This window comes from Typopeltis vanoorti, chromosome 15 (genome assembly GCF_054136105.1).
Source record: "Typopeltis vanoorti isolate ZY-2024b chromosome 15, IOZ_Tvanoo_1.0, whole genome shotgun sequence".
Classification (NCBI taxonomy): Eukaryota; Metazoa; Arthropoda; class Arachnida; order Uropygi; family Thelyphonidae; genus Typopeltis; species Typopeltis vanoorti.
This window is the reverse complement of record NC_143563.1, coordinates 26392402-26414201: the sequence shown is the minus strand read 5'-3', so window position 1 is coordinate 26414201 and position 21800 is coordinate 26392402. Positions and strand designations below refer to the sequence as shown.

Below are 21800 nucleotides of genomic sequence, written 5' to 3'. Positions count from 1 at the left end.
ACTCTTATAGGCTCAGTACCAACTATCTGCTCCTGTGCAGAAATTGATGCAGCGGCCAATAATCTAGAAAGTACAATTCATCCTGGCTTGGAAGCAGCCTCCACCGTTTCCACCCCAGCTAAAGCAAACCTGATTCCAGAAGAAATTCTAACAATAATCCGTAATAAAAACAGAATCAGAACCCGTTATCACAACACATTATCTCCCCAAGACCATCAAGAGCTAAATAGGACAACAAATTTAGATTGCTGTGTGCTGAACGATCACAAGAACTAACAGTGGGAAAGAAAGCTGTGTTCCTTAAAAGCTGAGGATAACTCGCTGTGGAAATTGGCTAAAGCTCTCTGCACGGATCGTTCCAACACACAGCCCTTCCACAGCGAAAGAGGTATAGTTTACAGAGACGATGAGAAGGCTGAAGCTTTTGCAGATGCCCTGGAGCTTCAATGTAGGCTTAACTACACGCATGCGAATTTGCTTTTCATCGAGAAAATTAATTCGCCAACATGTTCGCTGCGCTTTACGTCATCTCTGCAGCCGTGAAAATATCAGTTTCACTTTACTGAAGGAAGTTTATACCACCATAAAGGAACTCAACAACAAAAAGGCTCCACAACCCAACGAGATTACCAACAAAACTATAAAAGCGCTTCCACATAAACCAGTTATGCATCTGGTAGCCATCATAAGCGCAATGCTCAGACTCAGTTACTTTCCCACTCGATGGAAACAAGTAGATATAACTCTCTTTCACAAACCAGGGAAATCACCACTGTTCCCACAGAATTATAGGCCCATCAGCCTCTTGTCATGTGTAGGGAAAATTGCAGAAAAAACTATTCTCAACAGTCTGCAAGATGAGGTAAACAAAAGCAGCCTTATCCCGAAAGAGCAGTTCCAATTCCGTAATGGTCACAGCACAACTCAACAAATCCACAGATTAGTAGAGTTTATAACAACTGGATTTAAATGCAGGCAAAACACAGGAGTTATCTTTCTCGATATTGCAAAAGCTTTTGATAAGGTATGGCACAAAGTCTTTATCCACAAATTAATTACAGCTAACATCCCACTACACCTTACTAAACTCATTGACTCTTTCCTAAAAAATTGGAAATTCCAAGTTAAGCTACATGGACTCAAATCCACTACGAAAAGAATCACTGCTGGTGTACCCTAAGGCTCACTACTATCTCTACTGCTTTTCAACATCTGCATTGCAGACGTCCCAAGCATGGCATCAACCACCATGGCTTTTGCTATGCAGACGATATGGCAATTTTGACCAGATATCAAAGGCCGCACTTAGCTACGCAGCGATTACAGAATGCAACAACAAACCTGGAAAAATGGTTTAAGAAATGGAGGATAGATGTCAATGCTGACAAAAGCACTGCCATACTTTTTACAAGACCGAAAGCATCCCACAGCGGAGAAGTTTATCTGTTCAATACAGCTATTCCATGGAAATCCAAATCCAAATATCTAGGAATAAAACTAGATAACCCTCAGTTTCAACCCTCACATCGTATATGCCTGCAACAAATCAAATACCGCAATTGCACAGCTCTACTCTCTTCTCAACCGAAGAAGCCAAGTCAGCATCGAAAACAAGCTAAGGATCTACAAAACAATCATCAGCCCCACTTTAACATACGGATCAGCAGTTTGGGGTCACATTTCCCCCAGCAACCTTACAAAATTACAAGTTATCCAAAACAAATGTCTGCGTATGATATTTGATGCTCCGTGGTTTGTGAGGAATGCCCTCCTCCATCGAGATGCTAACATTCAGGATATTCCTACGTTTCTCCGTGAAACTGCCTCTACATATTTTAATAAAGCAGCTATTCACCCGAATCAACTCATTCAAGAATCATCTAACTACGATGAAAACGACAGGTGGAAACACAAACGCCCGAAAGCAGCTCTGCTCATCGGTACAAGCATTCCCACACCGCCCTAAATTGGGCGAGCCAAGTGATCGATAATCTCTTATTAATTTATACCAGCTTCTTAGAGATGAAGGGATTATAATCCATGGGACTGAGATCCATCCAGCCACAAAAGTTAACAGTATTCTATGCTCAGCTGAACACAGCTAATCTCAATGCCCTCACAGGGCGACCCAAGAGCTCAATAACACTCCTCTCAAAGAATTTCCCTCACAGACAAAGGGGAATATGAAAAGCATTGGTGCTTCACCCATCAAACAAGTAATGTTCTGTGTTCTGCGATTTATTTTGCCAAATTCGTTCAACTTCGACTTGCAACTCGCGATACTTTTTAATTTTTTCAGTTTCTTTTTCGGTAATTCGGCTATCTCCTGGTACTACTATTATTATTATAATAATATCCGTACCCAGGACTGATATAATAATAATAATAATAATAATAATAATAATAATAATAATAATAATAATAATAATAATAATAATAATTATTATTATTATTATTAAACTCCGAACACAGGGATTCAACCTCACAATTAATTCAGGTGTGATGTGAATAACTTTATACCTCCGATGTAAAAACAAATGCTAACTACCAATAATTTAATATTGGATTGGATTTTTGACTGTCATTTACTATCAGTTTCCTCCGAGGTAAAATAGTCAAAAAGTTTTGTTTTTCTATAGGATGCCTTATGGGCTGTGTCGATAGCAATATAAAAGTAAAATGGGTTCCCTTTGAAATATAATTAAATTCCAAAGATGAACCGTAAAACTGGTATTGAACCTTCTAAATATATTTATGTAAAACTCTTTGTTTTTATGCATTTATATTTATTTTCGAATCTTGCTTAGAATCCTGCATGTTGCAAAGGTTACCCTGGCTTTAGGCCAAACATTTGAGAAGAGTATATCACGCACTGTCAGCGGTAGCAATGTATGATTGGTCAATATTGTAAACTTACAGTGATGGCGGATGAAGGTAAGTGTTAAGGTAATATTGCATTACAGTTTGGTATACAACCTCTCAGTTTCTGAATGTTGTGTGTTATGCTCATGTTCTTCCTACTGTGTACCAAAATGGCACCTTAATTCTGTCTTTCACGTGCAAGAGGAGCAGACTAAGAGGAACTAATTGGTAAAATTTAAGATTTCCCTGCACATTCCTCGATTATGTATCACTTAACTTTTTATATTTATTTACAAAGTATGTATTCGTCTCAGTAATCTTATCAGTGCTGCTTATGGTAGGAATTAAAATAATTCAGATGTTTTTCTTTCAACTAATTTTTGTTTTGGTTAAACGGTACTTGTCATTCGGGTTTGCTTAGCTTGACAAATGTAAATATGTACCGACTCTACCAATGAGTACAAAAGATGCTCTTTATATAGCTATGTGAAGATTTTATAAAACCAGTTCATTTTTCTTTTCTAGTGCAGTATATTAATCCAAATGGCACAAGAAGCCACTTTTCATTTTACTCCGCATATTTTAAACTAACTGAAATGTCGGTTATTTCTTCGTTACATTGGAATTTAAAATTGTTTTTTTAACACTCCTTAGCATTAATTCACGCATGTGTGATCTTGACATAAATGTTTACATGTGATTTTGCGAATTGAATGGGGATTTTTTTTTTTCTTTGTGTGTTGAGATATAACATAAATTGTGGTATGATTTACAAATTTTTATTTAGGTTTAAAAGTTTTTAGAAATGTGCTGAAGTGAAATAATTTCTGTTTCATCACAGTATTTGGAAACAGTTTTCTCATGCATATGCTAATCATTTTTAAATAATAATAATAACACATCCAGTATAAACTGTTGACAGAATAAATTATTGACAGAATGACTGGCTTTAATTATTAACTATAATTATCATTATCCATGGTAATTTTTTTTTATTCATATGCATTGCATTGGGTATCATTTAAATTTTCATGCACAATTTTAGTATTACTTCCAAGTTTTCTAAGAGATCAAAGACTCATCATGGAAGGTTGAACACACAGACTACAATAACTATCATACGGTGGACAGGAGGAAGAGGGGAGATATGATAGAGACCTACAAGTTGGTAAGGGGTTGTTATAGGATCAATGCTGGAGAAATTTTACAGAGAATAGTGGGAGATCAGGGGAGAACCAGAGGTCATCCCTGGAAACTGTATAAAGAGGGTGTGAGTAGGGGAGTGAGAGGCAGGTTTATTTCGTATTTTGTGAATGATTGGAATGCCTTGCCTGAGAATGTGGTGTCTGCAAAGAGTTTGAATGTGTTTAAAACACAGTATGTCGAGCTGTGTGTGTGATAAAAGGACTTCCCAGATGAGTCTTTGATGGTAAGGTCTTGGGGTGGTGATAATAATAAATAATACTTTACCTTGAAAATGCTCAACGTTGGAGAGCTCATGATTCCACTCTTGCAGTGTATTCCACTCCATATGTAAAGAATCTCCTTTTCACCATACTCGCATGATTTTTATAGTTTCCAGGGATGAACTCCCTTTCATCTGTTATCCTGTGCAACAATTCCCTTATCTCTCTGATAGGTCCCTCACCAACTTTTCTTGGTCATATCACCTTTTTCTCCTTGTGTGTGTGTGTGTGTGTGTGTGTATACACACATCATTATCATGCCTATCAAGGATTTAGGCCTAGAGTGGCCTGTTCCAGCCTTAAAAGCTGAATCTCTTAAGAGGATGTCCTGGTTTTCTTTTTCCTAATGGTTTGTAATTTAAGGTTTGTTTTGGAAATCTTTCTGCTTTCATTCTTTCAACATGTTCCACCCATTTGTGTTTATATTTTTTAATTTTTTCTATTACTGATTCCTGGTTTCATTCTTTCATGATTTCTTCGTTTATTTTGTGATCAAATAGAGTGTACTTTGCAGTTTTTCTCATAAACTTCATTTCAGCTGTTATTTATCTTTGTCTTTTGCTTTATTGTCCAGATTTCACTTCCATATAATAGGACTGGTAGGGCTAATGTATTGTATACTTTTAGTCTGGTTTTGTTTCTGTATTAGTTTTGGTTTAAATATAGAGTTAATTACACCTGTTATTTTTAAATATCTTGCAATTTTTAGGTTTATATCTTTTTCATTTTCAAATGTAAGGGAGGGCACACTATTCTAACAACTCACTGTTGCCTCTATTAAATCATCTCCCTACTACTACAACACACTATGACCGTCAATGCACAGGACAACATTTTAGCCAATTTTCCATGAAGTAGGGTAAAAATCTGCGTTTCTTAACCCATCAAAGGGATATGGTAATAGAAACTTTAAGTGGATGAATCCTTTCTTTTAGTGTTGCACGGTGATCAGAGCATTCATTTTAGAAATTATGGATTTTACAACAGTGTTATAAATAACTATTTTAATTTCCCGATGTTTCGACCTTCATATTAAGGTCATCATCTGGCGTATATACAAGGACAAGCTGAATTACATTTCACACAATAAGCTAAAGAAACAATGATTTGATCACTGGTTATTCTATTGGCATGATCTCTAGTGAAAAAAAAAAATACAGATAAAATTATAAATTAATTATTTAGAAACTACACCAAAGCTAAATTCTATTTAAGATAACATGAGAGAAACATTCTTTCTTATAGATAGTTTTCTTACAGTTAACAATGATGTCCTATTTTTAACATTACAATTGTCAGATTAGATTTAGGATTCTGGATTATCTACAGTCCTATTTATAGTCAACTCTTAGGGAGAAAGGTTCCGTGTGTAGAATATGTGCTTTCCATGTGCTTGGGATTTTTAGACCATCATTATTGTTCAGATTGGAGTGGTTGATAAGAATCTCACAGGCTTCCTTAAATTTGTGTTCATACCATGTTTTGATGTGATGTAAACAACTGGTGCTTTTCCAGTCAATTCTATGTAGAGTGTTCAGGGCATGATCAGAAAGGCCAGTTTCACCATAGTTATTATATTTAATATGTCGTTTATGTTCCTTTTGTCTGATAGGAATTGTGTGTCCTGTTTCCCCTATATATATATATATATATATATATATGGTAGATTACAGGTGCAATAAATACGGTATACTCCAGGGTGGGCCAGCAGAGGGCATGGGTCTTTGGATGAGTTGAGTAAGCTTTTTAATTTTGCAGGAGATTTAAAGGTGGCTTTGAGGTTGTATTTCTGTAGTATTCTGTTTATTTTATCTGATGTCCCTTTAATATAAGGATAACTTTAAATAAAGTTATCAGCAATTCTTTTCTAAAAAATGATTACAGCCAAAACACTAACAAAATTCTCTATAAGACCTCAATAAAAAAACAAAAATAAACAACACTACAATAAAACTATAACTATTCCTTACATTAAAGGGACATCAGATAAAATAAACAGAATACTACACTCAAAGCCACCTTTTAAACCTCCTGCAAAATTAAAAAGCTTACTCAACTCATCCATTTATTGCACTTGTAATCTACATATATAGAAGAAACAAAGCTCACAATTCCTATCAGACAAAAGGAACATAAATGACACATTAAATATAATTAACTATGGTGAAGCTGGCCTTTCTGATCATGCCCTGAATTGACTGGAAAAGCACCAGTTGTTTACATCACATCAAAACATGGCATGAACGCAAATTTAAAGAAGCCTGTGAGATTCTTATCAACCACCCCAATCTGAACAGTAATGATGGTCTAAAAATCCCAAGCACATGGAAAGCACATATTCTACACACGGAACCTTTCTCCCTAAGAGTTGACTATAAATAGGACTGTAGATAATCCAGAATCCTAAATCTAATCTGACAATTGTAATGTTAAAAATAGGACATCATTGTTAACTGTAAGAAAACTATCTATAAGAAAGAATGTTTCTCTCATGTTATCTTAAATAGAATTTAGCTTTGGTGTAGTTTCTAAATAATTAATTTGTAATTTTATCTGTATTTTTTTTTTTTTTTCACTAGCGGTCATGCCAGTAGAATAACCAGTGATCAAATCTTTAGCTTATTGTATGAAATGTAACTCAGCTTGTCCTTGTATATATGCCAAATGATGACCTTAATATGAAGGTTGAAACATCGGGAAATTAAAATAGTTATTTATAACACGGTTGTAAAGTCCATAATTTCTAAAATGAATTAAGTGGATGAAATTTCTCCTATCATACAGAATGTGATCCTTGTATAGTTAGTTCAAGTTTTTTTATGTTTTGACGGTTAATTGTAATGTATGGCATCAGCATACTTTATTTTATATGTATTCTTTATTTACGTGCTTTATTTAGAAGCACTAATGTATAGCAGTATATTCACAATACTGATTCAAAATAAATCAGTTTAATTACATTTCCAGTATTTCAAGAATAGTATCCATAGCTTGCTGACAAGTAGTGATTATGAAGTATTCAGCAGTGCATCCATTGTATATTGTAATTGACTAGCAATTACTGAATGTGTATCTGTGTAATCCAAATTTTGTTCAGATTTTAATGGAATGTATTTATGCAATTAGTTTAACAAACAAATGATTATAAACCAAATAGCATGTTAGTTTTTTGTATGAGCTAAGGACTAGATAATTCAGTAACTTCTCTAGAGACCAAATGTGGAAACTTTTAAAGCCATTTTAGATCGTAAGCAAGCAGGATGGCAGGCCCACAGCGGGTAATGAATTTCATATACTACCTGAATATTCATTAGCATCCATACTACAGTGGGATTTGGAGTTAGAGCATGTAGGTTTGAAAGTGAAGATGCCTACTTGGCCAACCAGACTAAATATGTAATCGGTATAGACATTTGATTATGACTGTTCAGTCATGTAACATTGCTTCTAAAATGAAACCTGGCGTCATTTGGATAGGAATATCCCTTTTAAGTTTGCTTGGTAGTTGTATGTAAAAACTGATACTTATTCTGTAAATATGTCAACCAAGTTTGGAAAACTTGCTAAACAAAGTCATGGGAGGACTTTGGCAAGAATATAGAAAATAAATATCAAGAAGGTGGCAAAATATTCTGGAGGTTGTTGAAGAAGCTTAAGAATGGAGGAAAGCTATAAAAGGAGTTAGAGATGATAAAGGTGACATGAAAACTGGTGAAAAAGATATCCTCGAAGTATGGAGTAATTACTTTGAAAAACTGCTAAATGAAACGAGCAGTGATGACAGCACAGTGGTAAAAAACACTGACCAGGCATGCAGTCAATAATACAAATCCATACTTGAAGTAGAAAAAGCAATCAAAGGATTGAAATGTGAAAAGGCAGCAGGAGTAGATGATATTCGACCAGAAATGCTGAAATATGGTGGTATAAGAGTCTTGCAGTGGCTGCACTGCATAGTTCAGAAAGCCTGGACAGAGGGACGAATTCCTGTTGATTGGAGTAGAGCTCTCATAGTACCCATATATAAAAAGGGAAATAAAACTGAATGTGAGAATTACAGAGGTATTTCCCTACTGAGTATTCCTGGCAAGATCTATGCAAGTATACTTGAGAAACAGTTGAGAAGAATTGTGGAAGAAAAGCTTGGTGAAGAACAAGCTGGATTCAGGCCAAATAGAGGCTGTCAGGATCAGATCTTCACTTTACAACAAATAGTCCAGAAAGCATGGGAATATAACAAAGATCTGTATTTAGGTTTTGTCGATTTGGAAAAGGCATATGACAAGGTGCCAAGAGAGAAGCTGTTCAATACGCTGCAGTTATATGGTATCAATGGGGCATTATATCAAGCAATACTTAGTCTTTATTTGAGTTGTAAGTCAGCAGTTAGAATTAAAGGAAGTACAGGAAGATGGTTTTAATGTTAAATCTGGTGTGAGACAAGGATGTACATTATCCCCTCTGTTATTCATTATCTATATGGATCACATTATGAAGGAAAGTGGTATTAAACATGATATCAAAATTGGAGATGTTAATGTCAACTCTTTGCTTTATGCAGATGATGTTATACTTCTAAATAAATTTGCTAGAACTCTGCAAGATTCTCTGACTAAATCGAATAGCTGTTGTAATAGATATGGTATGAAGGCCAGCAATAAAAAGACAAAGACAATGAAAATAGGCAGAATCATTGAAAATGTCAACTGTGTTGTGAATGGAGAACCTGTGGAACAAGTAAAAACATTTCAGCTACTTAGGCACGATTTTTACTGAAGATGGTAAATTAAATATAGAAATAGACAACAGAATCAGCAAAGCTGGTATGGTGGGAAGTCAATTGAATAAATTCTTATGGAATAAGAGAGAAATTAGTCAAAACACTAAATTAGCTGTATACAAGACAGTGTTCAAACCAGTTTTAACTTATGGATCTGAGAGCTGGGTCAGAAGTAAAACACTTGACCAAATACTAGAGACCACAGATATGAGAGTCCTGAGAAAGATTATAGGCGTGAACAGATGGCATCAATGGCAATATCATATTAAAAAGGAGGATATTAGGAAAGAACTTGACATTGTCATCATCCAGGCATGTGTTAGCAGAGCTAATCTCAGGTGGTATGGTCACTTAAACAGAATGGGTGAGGAAAGATTAGCAAAACAAGTGTTCTCTGCCAGGTTGGCAGCAAAACGACCCAGAGGAAGACCAAGATATAGGTGGATTGATACGGTACAAAGTGCCTTAGACTATAGAAATATAAGGTCTGATAATGTTGGAGTCTTCACAAGTAACAGACTGATTTGGAGGAAAATTGTAGATAGGAAGTTAGTAATGATGTAATTTTTTTCATGTAGTACTATCATATCCTGTACACTCCTTGAGGGTACATGGCAGGAATTTGATAATGATGAGTTTGGAACAGCCTGTTTTGAAGCATTGTAGAAAGATTTTTGTTTTTTCTTTCACAGGTGGTTACAAAATAAATAATGTTGACAAGAAATTATATTCTTGTTTAGTCCTTGTTCAAGTGTAAGCAAATAGTTGGTGTGAAGTATCTTTATAACTAGGCTACTTGTATATATTGTATATATAGGCAGTTGATTTCACATCAATTGCTTCACTATCCCATGATGCACAGTGCACTTTTGAGGGATGTATATTGTTATGCATTATTGGAATGGTCACAATCCAGACCTGTTTTTGAACTTTATTAAGGTCTCATCTTATTCATTAGGAGTTAGACCCAAGTGGATTGTAGAATTTTTTTTTTATTATTATTCAGGCCTCCATGGAGTCAAAAGACTCATAGTGGGAGGTCCTTTCTAAGAAACACAAGTCTATCAAGACTCATCGAGGGAGGTCCCTCCTAGGAAACACAAAGTCTATCATACCACTCGATCAGGCAATGCATTCCATGGTTCAACCACCCTCCATGCAAAGAAACCACTCCTCACCCTCTTTTTCACAGTTTCCTTTCGTAACTTCCAGGGATGGCCCCTTGTCATGACTCTTTCCCACTGTTCAACCAAGCGAAAGAACTCCCCAGTGTCAACCCTGTAACCACCTCTCAACAGTTTAAAAGTCTCAATCATATCACCTCTCCTTCTTCTATCCACCAAACTCTGCAGTCCACACTCCCTCAGCCGATCCTCATAACTAACATTGTACAGTCCCGACACCAACTTGGTTATCCGCCTTTGTACCATTTCCACAGTTAATTTATCCCCTTCAAATCCTGGGGACCAGATCTGAGAACAATAGTCTAAGTGTGGTCTGATCAGAGTCTTATACAACGGAATGATAACCATTTTATCTCTGCAGGTCAGTGTCCTTCTCATTATTGCAGCAATCCTCTGCATTACCTTCACTACCTTTGGAATATGTCCCCTAAATTTCAGGTTTCTATCAATCATCAAACCCAGATCTCTTGTCTCTCCTACTTCCTCCCATAAAGTATGCAGCGTCCCATCGATGTGTCCCAAACCTCAATACCTTACATTTTGCTGTATTAAACTGACATCCCCATTCATTTGCCCATCTATCTGGCTTGTTCAAATCCTCTTGCAGTGCTACCACATCTGCACTATTACTAATAACCCTTCCCAGCTTCGCATCATCCGCAAACAACCGAATATCCCCTTGTAATCCACGGACAATGTCATTGATATAAAGGTTAAACAATATAGGTCCCAGAATGGTGTAAAATAGAATGGTAGTAAATGGTATATCACCAATATTATTAAAATACTCTACATCAGAGTAGTTTAATAATATTCTAATTAATTAGACACTATACAACAGGGCTAAACTAATCTGTTCAAATGACAATGCCCACTGGCTGAGAAGGTGTTAAGGATGTGATGTAGTTCAGTGGCTACAACCCACCCAAAATACTAAAACCAATAAACCACAGCCCCGCCCCCCCCCCCTTCCACAAGAAAGATTACTCTAAATCCATGACCATTCCCTACATCTGGGACACCTCTGAAAAAATTGCCAAAATCCTGAATAAACATGACCTGATCTCTTGTTACAAACCATATAGAAAATTGGCATCCCTTATCCACTCCGCTAAAGACTAACCACTTTCCCTAGACCTACCTGGTATATACCAGGTCTCTTGCAGCTGTAAGCTGTCCTACTTTGGCCAAACATGCAGGACAGCGAATATCAGAATTTCGGAACAAAAGAACTACATCCGGTTTCACCATTACAGCCCCACTCTGGGGTTGCAGATCATGCTCTGGATACACGCCACAGAATACACCACAGCAAGTATAAATTTGAAAGACTATTCATGGAATCAGCTTCAGCCCTAAGAAACATGCCAAACCTCAATAAATTTGGATGCATGAAACTGCCCCAGATTTTTGGGAGACGTACATCTTGAGAACTTCAGCCCAACGGCCAAGAATACCTAATATAGCCTGCTAGGTGGTACCATCAGGACTTTAGAAATAACAGTAGTCTTCTTGCTTCTACCTCATTTGCTGTTCTTAGTGCCTGCATGCACGTGTCTTAATCTTATGTTCCCATGAAGATGGCAACGTGACATTGCCGAAATATAGGAAGTATATATTAAAGTTTATTTTAATTTATATACCAGTATACGTTGTGAACTCCTTAAGTTATTTAGTAATCAATAATATTGTAAGTAAACTTTATCCAAGTTTACTTACACTTGGATAAAGGATTGAACAAGAATGTAATTTCTTGTCAAGAATAATTTATGTATCAATTTAGTAGATGGAACCCTGCACAAAACCGAATTTGGTTTTGAGCAGATTTTTATTCCATTCAAGGTCTCCAATTAGCAAAGTATTTCATTAACTGTAGGATGAAAATCATATCACACAGCATTTTTTTATTTTTATATTTTTGTTCATTTTTGCAAAATGTTTTATGACTGGCAAAACAAATTCCATTGTTCTAACTGCTTGCAATATAACAATTCTCTGGCTAGATGATTGTATTGAAATCTTTACTAAAATTTGCTGAGCTGTATCAGTTTTGATTTCAGTTGTAGTGACAAAATTAGAACAATTTGAATTAGTACTAATTAATCGGCTCTGGTTAGATAGACTAATGAAAGTTGGTATGTATGATTTCTACTAAAATTTTCATTTCAATGTTTGTTTGAGATGAAAAATTGGATAGAATAATTTACTGCCATACCTGAACCCACGTGCTTCCAGGTTCAGTTAATTGCTGTTATAATGATGTCACTACGCAGGTTTCAAAAAGGATGTTTTTAGGATTGTCTTCAATCATGATGCAACATATCAAGTTGTCAAAAACAAATATTTCCCTAACAGGAAAAACAAATATTCTTGTCATACAGGAATTTAGCCTACATCCACTTCATTTTAAAAGGCATTACTCAACCACTGAGTTTTGGCTTATGATAATTTTGAGCACAATTTATGGCAGCTGTAGCAAGTTTTTTCACTGGGTTGGAAAGTATATAATATTTGAGATTTATATCATTCACTTCTGTATTTTAACCATGTTGAAAGCAACTGACTTTACATCAGGTTGCTCTTTGTATTGCATAATGTACATCATCCTCTTTTGCAGGGTATTATTATTGCATAGACAGTAACATTTGTTTCTATATCCCCTCTCTTTTTCAAGTATCAACTAAATTTTGTTACGTACCTGATTAGGAGCACGTTATATATCATTTGCCATTTTGGTTGCTGGTGACTGAATACTTTCCACCATTTCCATATATTCAAGAAATCTAGGCAACCTAAGCTGTACACATCAGTCAAAATGTGGTTATATCCAAGTCTTGTAAAGAGGAATATTAACTACCTTATCCCTGCTTGTCATTGTATTCCTTTGAGCTATTTTGCTAATGATTAGAGGTAACTTAAGTTTTTTCACTTGGTTACAAGGTAAATTATATTATTTCAATACAAGTGTTACACAAAGTTTGCATGTGAAATATTTTCATAACTATGCTACTTGTATTGAGGAGACAGATAATTTCACATCCAATTGCTGTAATATTCTCTAAGTTTAACAAACAAACGATAAACCTAATAGCATGTTAATATTTTGTATGAGCTAAGGACTAGATAATTCAGCAACTTCTCTAGAGACCAAATGCGGAAACTTTTAAAGCCATTTTAGATCGTAAGCAAGCAGGATGGCAGGCCAACAGTGGGGTTTGGAGTTAGAGCATTTAGGTTTGAAAGTGAAGATGCTTACTTGGCATCTTCACTTTTAGGATGTGTATATTACTAACCATTATAGGTCACTCAGGTCAGTTTTAGCCTTTAGTAATATTATCAGTGGGAAATAGGTCTCACTAAAAGAAAGGGAAATAGATCTCTTTGAATACTCAGAGATCATTAAGGGTTATTTTATTTTTTTTATCTCTCACCTACAGAAGGGTATAAACCTATAGTATCAGTATACTGTATGTGGGCAAAGGAATTTTTTTCTATTTTTTATGTTTTTATATATATGTGTGTTAAAGATACCAAGCTATTTTAAATATAAACATGGTTTTTTAACTCCATTTCCCAAGTAAGCAAACAGACAATTCAGTCAAGTTTGCACCTGCAAGTGCTGCAAGTATAGCTGACCCTGCACATAGTGCAAGTCAAGGCAACTCCTGCTAAAGGTAGAATAAACTCCGATCACTATTCTTAATATTTACCCTTAATGCCAAAGCACATCTCCTGGAGGAGGTGTATGATGCTATGTATTAAAGGCAAGGGGCCACTACCCAGACCGGTTTCGACCTTTATTGAAGTCTCGTCAGTGGGAGCCTGGCTAAGAAATACTAAGTTTTAAGTAATACAGAGCCTATAAATATTTTACCAAAACAAGTTACCATAAGGTGCTTTGACCTTATTAAATAAAAATCTCAGGATGAGAGATAGATGTAGAAAGTTTTTTTACCTTGGGTATAATATATGTTAAAGATACCAAGCTATTTTAAATATAAACCTGGTTTTTTACTCCATTTCCTAAGTAAGCAAACAGACAAGTCAGTCAAGTTTGCACCTGCAAGTGTTGCAAGTCTTGTCTAGACTCTGAATGAGTCTTTGGACTCCCTGGAGGTGTCAAATAATAATAATTCCCACAGTGGGATTCAATCGTGTAGCCTGTTGGTTGGCAAGCAGGTACATGTAGCAACTATGCTGGCCTTGTTTGCTAAGTGGTTAGCATACTTGCTTTGCAACCAACAGGCTGTGGATTCGAATCTCACTGTGGGCATGGATGTTTGTGATTGTCTTTAGGTAGGAGATGACTGCCCTGCTTATTGGAGGGCTGAAGTGGCTTGAAAAGTTCCATGTTCGGTCTCTAGAGCAGAGTTCATAGACTGTAAAAAAAAAATATTTAAGAATACAAAAAAAAAAAAAAAAAATCCTTAGCCTACCCATTGGTACGAAATATACTACGGGTTTGTAAATAACTTTTGTGTGTGTGGGGGGGGGGGGGGGGGGGGCAACATAAAAAAATCCTTTCTCACTGTCTCTGGAATATTTTAAAATATGTCACTGCATCATTTTTCTACTGGTTTAGGGAAAATGACTTCTGCATTGATTTAGCTCTTAGTATTGCCGTGGGTCTCTATCCAATGAGACCTCAAAGGTTAAAAATAGTCCTGATAGTGACCCTTCCCATGATGCAAGGCATTATACTCATTTGAAAGGAAGTATGATTTCCATTAAGAGATATTAAAGTAATTTTATATGAAGTTGGTCTCTTTATAGAGTTAGACTATTTTTGTAGAGGTTTCAGCTTCACATGCAAGGTTTGTTTCCTCAACTTAGAGGATTAAAACAAGAATATAACTTCTAGTATAATTTATTTTTCCCACTTTGTGATGTCTTCTAAACTTCAACTCTGTCCACTATTACCCCCCCCCCCAACCCCTAGCCTCAACAATGTCTTGTAGTGTTGTTCCATCTATGAAAATGGTCTGTAATTTGTTTTCTCCCAAGTACATAACTATACTTCAATACATTGAATTGCTATGCATTATTCCTTGTCCTAACAATCTGTTTAGACCATCCTGTCTCACTGATTAGTAATTATTGCTATCCTCTGTTTAACATAATGAATTGGGTATTTCTCTCTCCATCAGATCATTTAACTTTTTTGATATCTTAGAATATTGTTCTCACATTTGAGGTGGTGTACCCTAAATCTCTTTCAGAATGCTTAATTGTATCCAAGACAAGAGCTTAACAGAAGAGTATTTGGTTAAGAATCTCTCTCACTGACTCCCTGCTATCACTTTTTTAGATGCTCTGTTTCTGTATTATTTTTTTTTTATAAGTATTTCAATGGGTGCTACTCTGCTGTTTTTTTTTTTTTTTTTTTTCAACCATAGCACTAAGCCAACTAAAGAAAGTCTTTCTTTGGACATCTGGTGCTATGTATTATTTTAGTTCTAAATGTGATTTTTAGTTGCTCACTATAGGTTAGAACCTTTTCTAACTCTTTCTTTGACTGGTTCAAGTTATTTGATCTTTAGCATTGGCAAATGTTTTTTTTTTTTCCCACTCCTAAAAACTTGGGTTTTTCTCGGAACCCACACTATTTCAGGCAATATATATTACATTAGGGTTTGGGCATCACAAGATGGTGGCAGTTATCTGCTCTCTTCACTGGATTGCTGCTTAAAATTAATGAGTCTTGGGATCACTGTCTCTGATTGGCTAATGGCAGATGTTGACTGCACCTCAGTCTCCAGAAATTAAGACCTTGCCTATTCCTTATGGGGAATAAAAAATATTAGCAGATATTTTTAAACACACACACACACACACACACACACACACACACACACACTATCTACCTATAATTGTCCTGACACCCCTGTTATTCGAAGTTATGGAACATTCCAGGTTTGTTAATAACATGAAAACCGGTGTACTTATAGTAGTGTTATTTTTCTGTTAGTTCATTCTTATTTCATAATCTTGCTCCTGATTTTTTTGTCCTTGTGAGATGTCATAAATGGTCGACTGCTGCCATTTATTTTATTTCTACTAGATCTTATGTTCTCACGCTCTATAATCTAACAAATTTATTTGTTTTATGACTGCACCATTTAGACTATGTATTGAGTGCAAGAGTATAAGATTTTAAACTACAGACAAAGCAGATGTTATTTTTATTCCCCACTTTTGTTAATCTGTACCTTTTAACCAGTAGTGCCTTGATTATTGATCACTTAATCTTATGCAGGTTTGAAATTCTCGGGATAGTGCATTGACAGAATCGGTCCAAAATGTTGTTCACAAATCATTTAATTAAATTAAAAAAGAATATTTACATAGTCTGATTCATATTAACACACACACACATATATATATATATATATATATATATATATATGCAATTGCATTACAAGTCTTTGTCAATTTCAATTCTTCCTGATTCAGGCTTAGTTCTACATTTCTTCCCTTAAAGTTTAATCACAATCTAGAATATCCTGCTAGTCATACATACACAAACTGAAAATAATACATACCTTGAGTAAGCTTAAATTAGTATTAATTTACATTATCTAGTACAGTATTCTTCTTAAATTAATGATACCAAGAAATTATATACTTGGTTTAATCCTTGATCCAAGTGTAAGCAAACAAAGTTTGCACCTGAAGTATTTTCAGGACTGGGGCAACTTGTGGTAAAGGTGGTATGACCTCATATCACTTGCCTTAGTATCCCATAATGCAAAGCACATCTCCTTGTGGACATGTATAATGCTATGCATTATGGGAAGAGTCACTACCCAGACCAATTTTGACCTTTATTGAGGTCTCGTCAGCGGGAGCCAGAGATGGTAATACTAAGGTGGAAGTAATGGCGAAGACCTATTTTCCTATATGAGTTGCACATATCACCACCTTTGGATCTGACTCCCACTGATGAGACCTCAGTAAAGGTCAAAACCGGTCTGGGTAGTGATCTTTCCCTTGATGCATACCATTATACATGTCTGCAAGGAGATGTGCTTTGCATTATGGAATACTAAGGCAAGTGATGTGAAGTCATACCACCTTTACCATGAGTTGTCCCAGTCCTGAAAATACTTCAGATGCAAACTTTGTTTGCTTACACTTGGATAAAGGATTAAACCAAGTATATAATTTCTTGGTATCTTTAATTTATAGTATAACCAAGTGAAAAACTTTCAACAAGTACTCTTCTTACTCTTACAATAATTACCTGCACACAGTTGAGATTAAGACACACCATGAGTGAGCTTATTTCAGTTGTTAATTTACAGTCTTATTGTACACTTAAGCAGACACACTTGATATTCATTCTTGCTTGGAAATATCATATATCTAAGTACTTATAATTCTCATTCAGCACTACCTTTTTACATGAATCTGTTGTTCACACGAAAGTGCTCCTTTTCTCTTTCTTTGTACCAGCTTTTTCTTCCCTGCCAAGTTTCTTCTTTGTCTGAGTCATTGATTATTCTATGCCCTCTAGAATCCTTAACATCGGGACAATGTGTAGCTCCTTCCTAGAGAGAGATGTTCCAATGATCGACACAATACTTCTCATGGCAGTGGCCCTAAGTAGAAGATTTCGAAAACTAAGACCTACAGTACTTCTCTTTTGATTAATGACAACGGACCTCACATGGCTGTGGACCCAGGTAAGAGAAGACTGAGAAATCTAAGACCAGTGGTGCTTCTCTTTTGATTACCGACAACATACCTGATGTGGTGGTGAACTCAGGTAAGAGAAGATTGAAAAATTTAAGAACCAACATACCTGATACACTGTGGAGTGAACAGACCCATGTTACTATCAAGATGACAATGCCCCATGCCACAAAGCTGCAGCTGTTATGGAATGGTATGAAGAGATGGGTGTTAAACAACTGTCCTGGCCTGCACAGAGTCCTGACCTCAACCCTGTCAAACACCTGTGGGACGAATTGCAGCAATTGAGGTCACAGAGCAGCATGTCCTCGATCTGTCATTGAGCTCAGTGCTACTTTGGAGGAATGGAGACAAATTCCACCTGCCTGCCAAATTGGTAGAAAGCCTTCCTCAAAGGGTGCAGGTGATCAAAGCCAAAGTCCACATATCTGATATTGGGGATTGCCTCTGCTGGTATCAGTTGTAAATTGCTAAAGTGTCTTGATAATTATTGGTAGATTGTGTGTGTGTGTGCGTGTGCGCATGCACCAGATTGACCATGTGTGTGTGTGTGTGTGTGTGTGTGTGTGTGTGTGTGTGTGTTAAGAATACCAAGCAATTTTTAAACCTGGTTTTACTCCATTTCCCAAGTAAGCAAACAGACAAATAAGTCAAGTTTGCGCCTGCAAGTGATGCAAGTCTAGCTGATCCTACAGGTAGTGCAAGACCAAGGCAACTCGTGGTAAAGGTGGCATGAGCTCTGATCACTAATCTTTATATTTACCCTTAATGCCAAAACACATCTCCAAGAAGGAGATGCATGATGTTTTGTATTAAAGGCAAGAGGCCACTACCCAGACCGGTTTCGACCTTTATTGAGGTCTCATCAGTAAAAATTGCTTGGTATTCTTGACATTTATTATACCCAAGGTAAAATACCTTCTACATTTATATCTCCTCCAGAGATTTTTATTTAATAAGGTTAAAACACCTTATGGCAACTTGTTCTGGTAAAATACTTATGAGCTCTGTATTACTAAATCTTGGTATTTCTAGCCTAGCTCCCACTGATGAGACCTCAATAAAGGTCGAAACCAGTCTGGGTAGTGGCCTCTTGCCTTTAATACAAAACATCATGCATCTCCTTCTTGGAGATGTGTTTTGGCATTAAGGGTAAATATAAAGATTAGTGATCAGAGCTCATGCCACCTTTACCACGAGTTGCCTTGATCTTGCACTACCTGTAGGATCAGCTAGACTTGCATCACTTGCAGGCGCAAACTTGACTTATTTGTCTGTTTGCTTACTTGGGAAATGGAGTAAAACTAGGTTTAAAAATTGCTTGGTATTCTTAACATTTATTATACCCAAGGTAAAATACCTTCTACATATATATATATATATATATATATATATAATCTGACTTGCATACAAAAAGTTGCAAGACCTATATTATATCATTGCTGTGTGTGTGTAGACAGAAATTATATATAGAAGAAGAGATAAGGAATAGGACATGCAATGAGTGGTGAGAATAGCAAACATACCATCCACAAAGAGAGAATTCAGTCTCCTGTCCATGCATGGCTTTGACAGTTCCCCTTGAAACCACTGCACTTGTATTGCTCCAGTCACCTGCTGCCACTTGTAAACTAAGTGGCAGCAGGATTTAATGCTGGCAGATCAGGAAGTCTAAGAATTTATCACTAATTCAATAGCTGAATTGACCAGATATTCATCTGCTTATCCTTTAATCATGTAACACAGGATCCTTCTGATTAACATTTATACACATTTCATCTTCACGCTTATTGAATCAACTTCTCATCCTTCTTGTGTGTGGGAAGAAATTATGTGTAGAGGAAGAGATAATAAGGAATAGGGCATGCAGTGAGCAGTGACAATTGCAAACATACCACCCACAAAGAGAGAATCCAGTCTCCTGCCCATGCATGGCTTTCATCATCTTCATCATCTACCTTTTGTTTTTGCAATGCTCTTCCTTATATTGTTCTCCCCAGTGAATACAATCTGAGTTCTTCAAAGAAATGCATCAACAGATTATTTTCACTTGTTACTTTTTCTAACCTGATCACCATTGACTGTCTTGTATCTCCTTCATAATCCTACACTTGCTTACCTGATTGCCATTGTTCATCCATTTCGTTATTATCACACCCTCAATGGAGTCAGCAGATTTGTCATGTGAAGTTCATTTGACTGACAACATATCTATCATACTGCATCTTAAATTCTTAGCACTCCCTGCATTAACAACATATTCCGGTAACATGTTCCATTCACCCACAGTTCTCCATGTAAAAAAATTTTCTACTTCTCACACTCCTCTTTACCACACTTTTGCACCACTTTCAGGGAAGGGCATCTAAAATCTCTTCACTAACTTAACATCTCCATCACCTCATCTCATCCTATCGACAAACTCTGTAATCCACATTCCTTTAACCTCTCCCCATCGCAAACATTCTGGAGACCTGATATTTTCTTAGTCACTCATCTCTGGATCCTCTCTCCAATGTTTCCACATCATGATTGAAACCAGGTGACAAATCTGAGCAAGTCAGTGTGTGGTCCAACCAGTGACACAACCACCTCCTCATCCCCGTATGTCACTGTGCATCTTATCGTAGCAGCAATATGATATGCAGTCTTTGCAACACTCTCACATGCACAGTTCATCATACCTTAACTTAAATTCATTCATTGTCTCTGCATACCTCACCATACTCTCAGGCATTGCATTCATATCACCCACCACTCTTCATGCAAAAAATCTATTGCTCACACCTGCCTTATACAGCTTTCAGGGATGGCCTCTTGTTTTCTCCCTGTCTCCAGATATTCTATGAAAAATCTCATCCACATTAATCTGCTAATTACCTCTTACCAACTTTATACATCTTTATCACATCTTCCTTCTCTCCACTAGGCTCTAATTTGCTTTCTCTCAATCTGTCCTCATATTCCGCAAATCCAGACACCCGAAACTGTCACTCATCTCTGAACCCTCTCATACAACCTCATCATCCTTTTGAAAACTAGGCAACCAAATCTGTGTATAGTAATCCACATGCAGCCCGATAAAAGCCTTGTACAAGGGAATCAAAACATCCTTATTTCTACACGTCAGTTTCTCTGCATCATTCCCATAATCCACTGTGTTGTCCTCGCAATTTTAGCAAAATGGCTATGAAATTTCAAGTCCCTATCCACTATCAACCCAGATCTTTCATCTTCTCCATCTCCTGTAAAATATCCCCACCAATCTCTGCATCCCATCTTTGCTTCCCAAATTTTGAAGCCTTATACTTTGCTTCATTGAACTGATATCCCACCCACACACACTGTCCCTTTAAGTCTATATCTGCTCTACTTCTCATAACTCTCCCAAACTTTACATCATCTACAGACATCACTATTTAAGCCCTTCTCAGTATCATTTACATACAAATTAAACAACAGGGTCCCTGAAACAGCCCCCCCCCGGGAGGATACCACTATTTCCTCTTCTTGGATATCACTTCCCCATATACAACCTGCTGATACCTATCAGACAGCCAGTCTACATTATAACATATTAGTTATAAATGTATATCCAACCCTATCTGTTCCACTTTAACTACTTGTTTGTCATGTGGTAATCTATTGAAAGCTTTGCAAAATCTGAATATATTATTGTGTATGCATATCCACCTTGTCTAATATATTGATCACCTTGTCATAATAAGCAAGCAGATTGCTAAAACATGATCCTCCTTTAGCAAACTCATGATGCCCATTAAAGAGAATTCTGCTGCTCTCAATCCAGTATTG

At 36.4% G+C, this 21800-nt stretch overlaps 1 protein-coding gene across 5 annotated transcripts in view; it reads left to right on the top strand.

Annotated features, from left to right (window-relative positions):
* Positions 1–2677: 2677 nt before the first annotated feature.
* The window catches only part of RanBP3 (ran-binding protein 3), a 282159-nt gene continuing 263036 nt past the window's right edge, over positions 2678–21800 (top strand). Inside the window, exon 1 of one of the 5 annotated variants that reach the window (XM_090404725.1) lies at positions 2678–2730. In XM_090404725.1, coding sequence (XP_090260851.1) covers positions 2715–2730 — 16 coding nt within the window. In that variant the 5' untranslated portion in view covers positions 2678–2714. Of the gene's footprint in view, positions 2731–2776; positions 2935–2972; positions 3091–17946; positions 17978–21800 lie in introns of those variants that run through there. The other 4 variants (XM_090404727.1, XM_090404724.1, XM_090404728.1 and 1 more) reach the window with 4 other exon arrangements.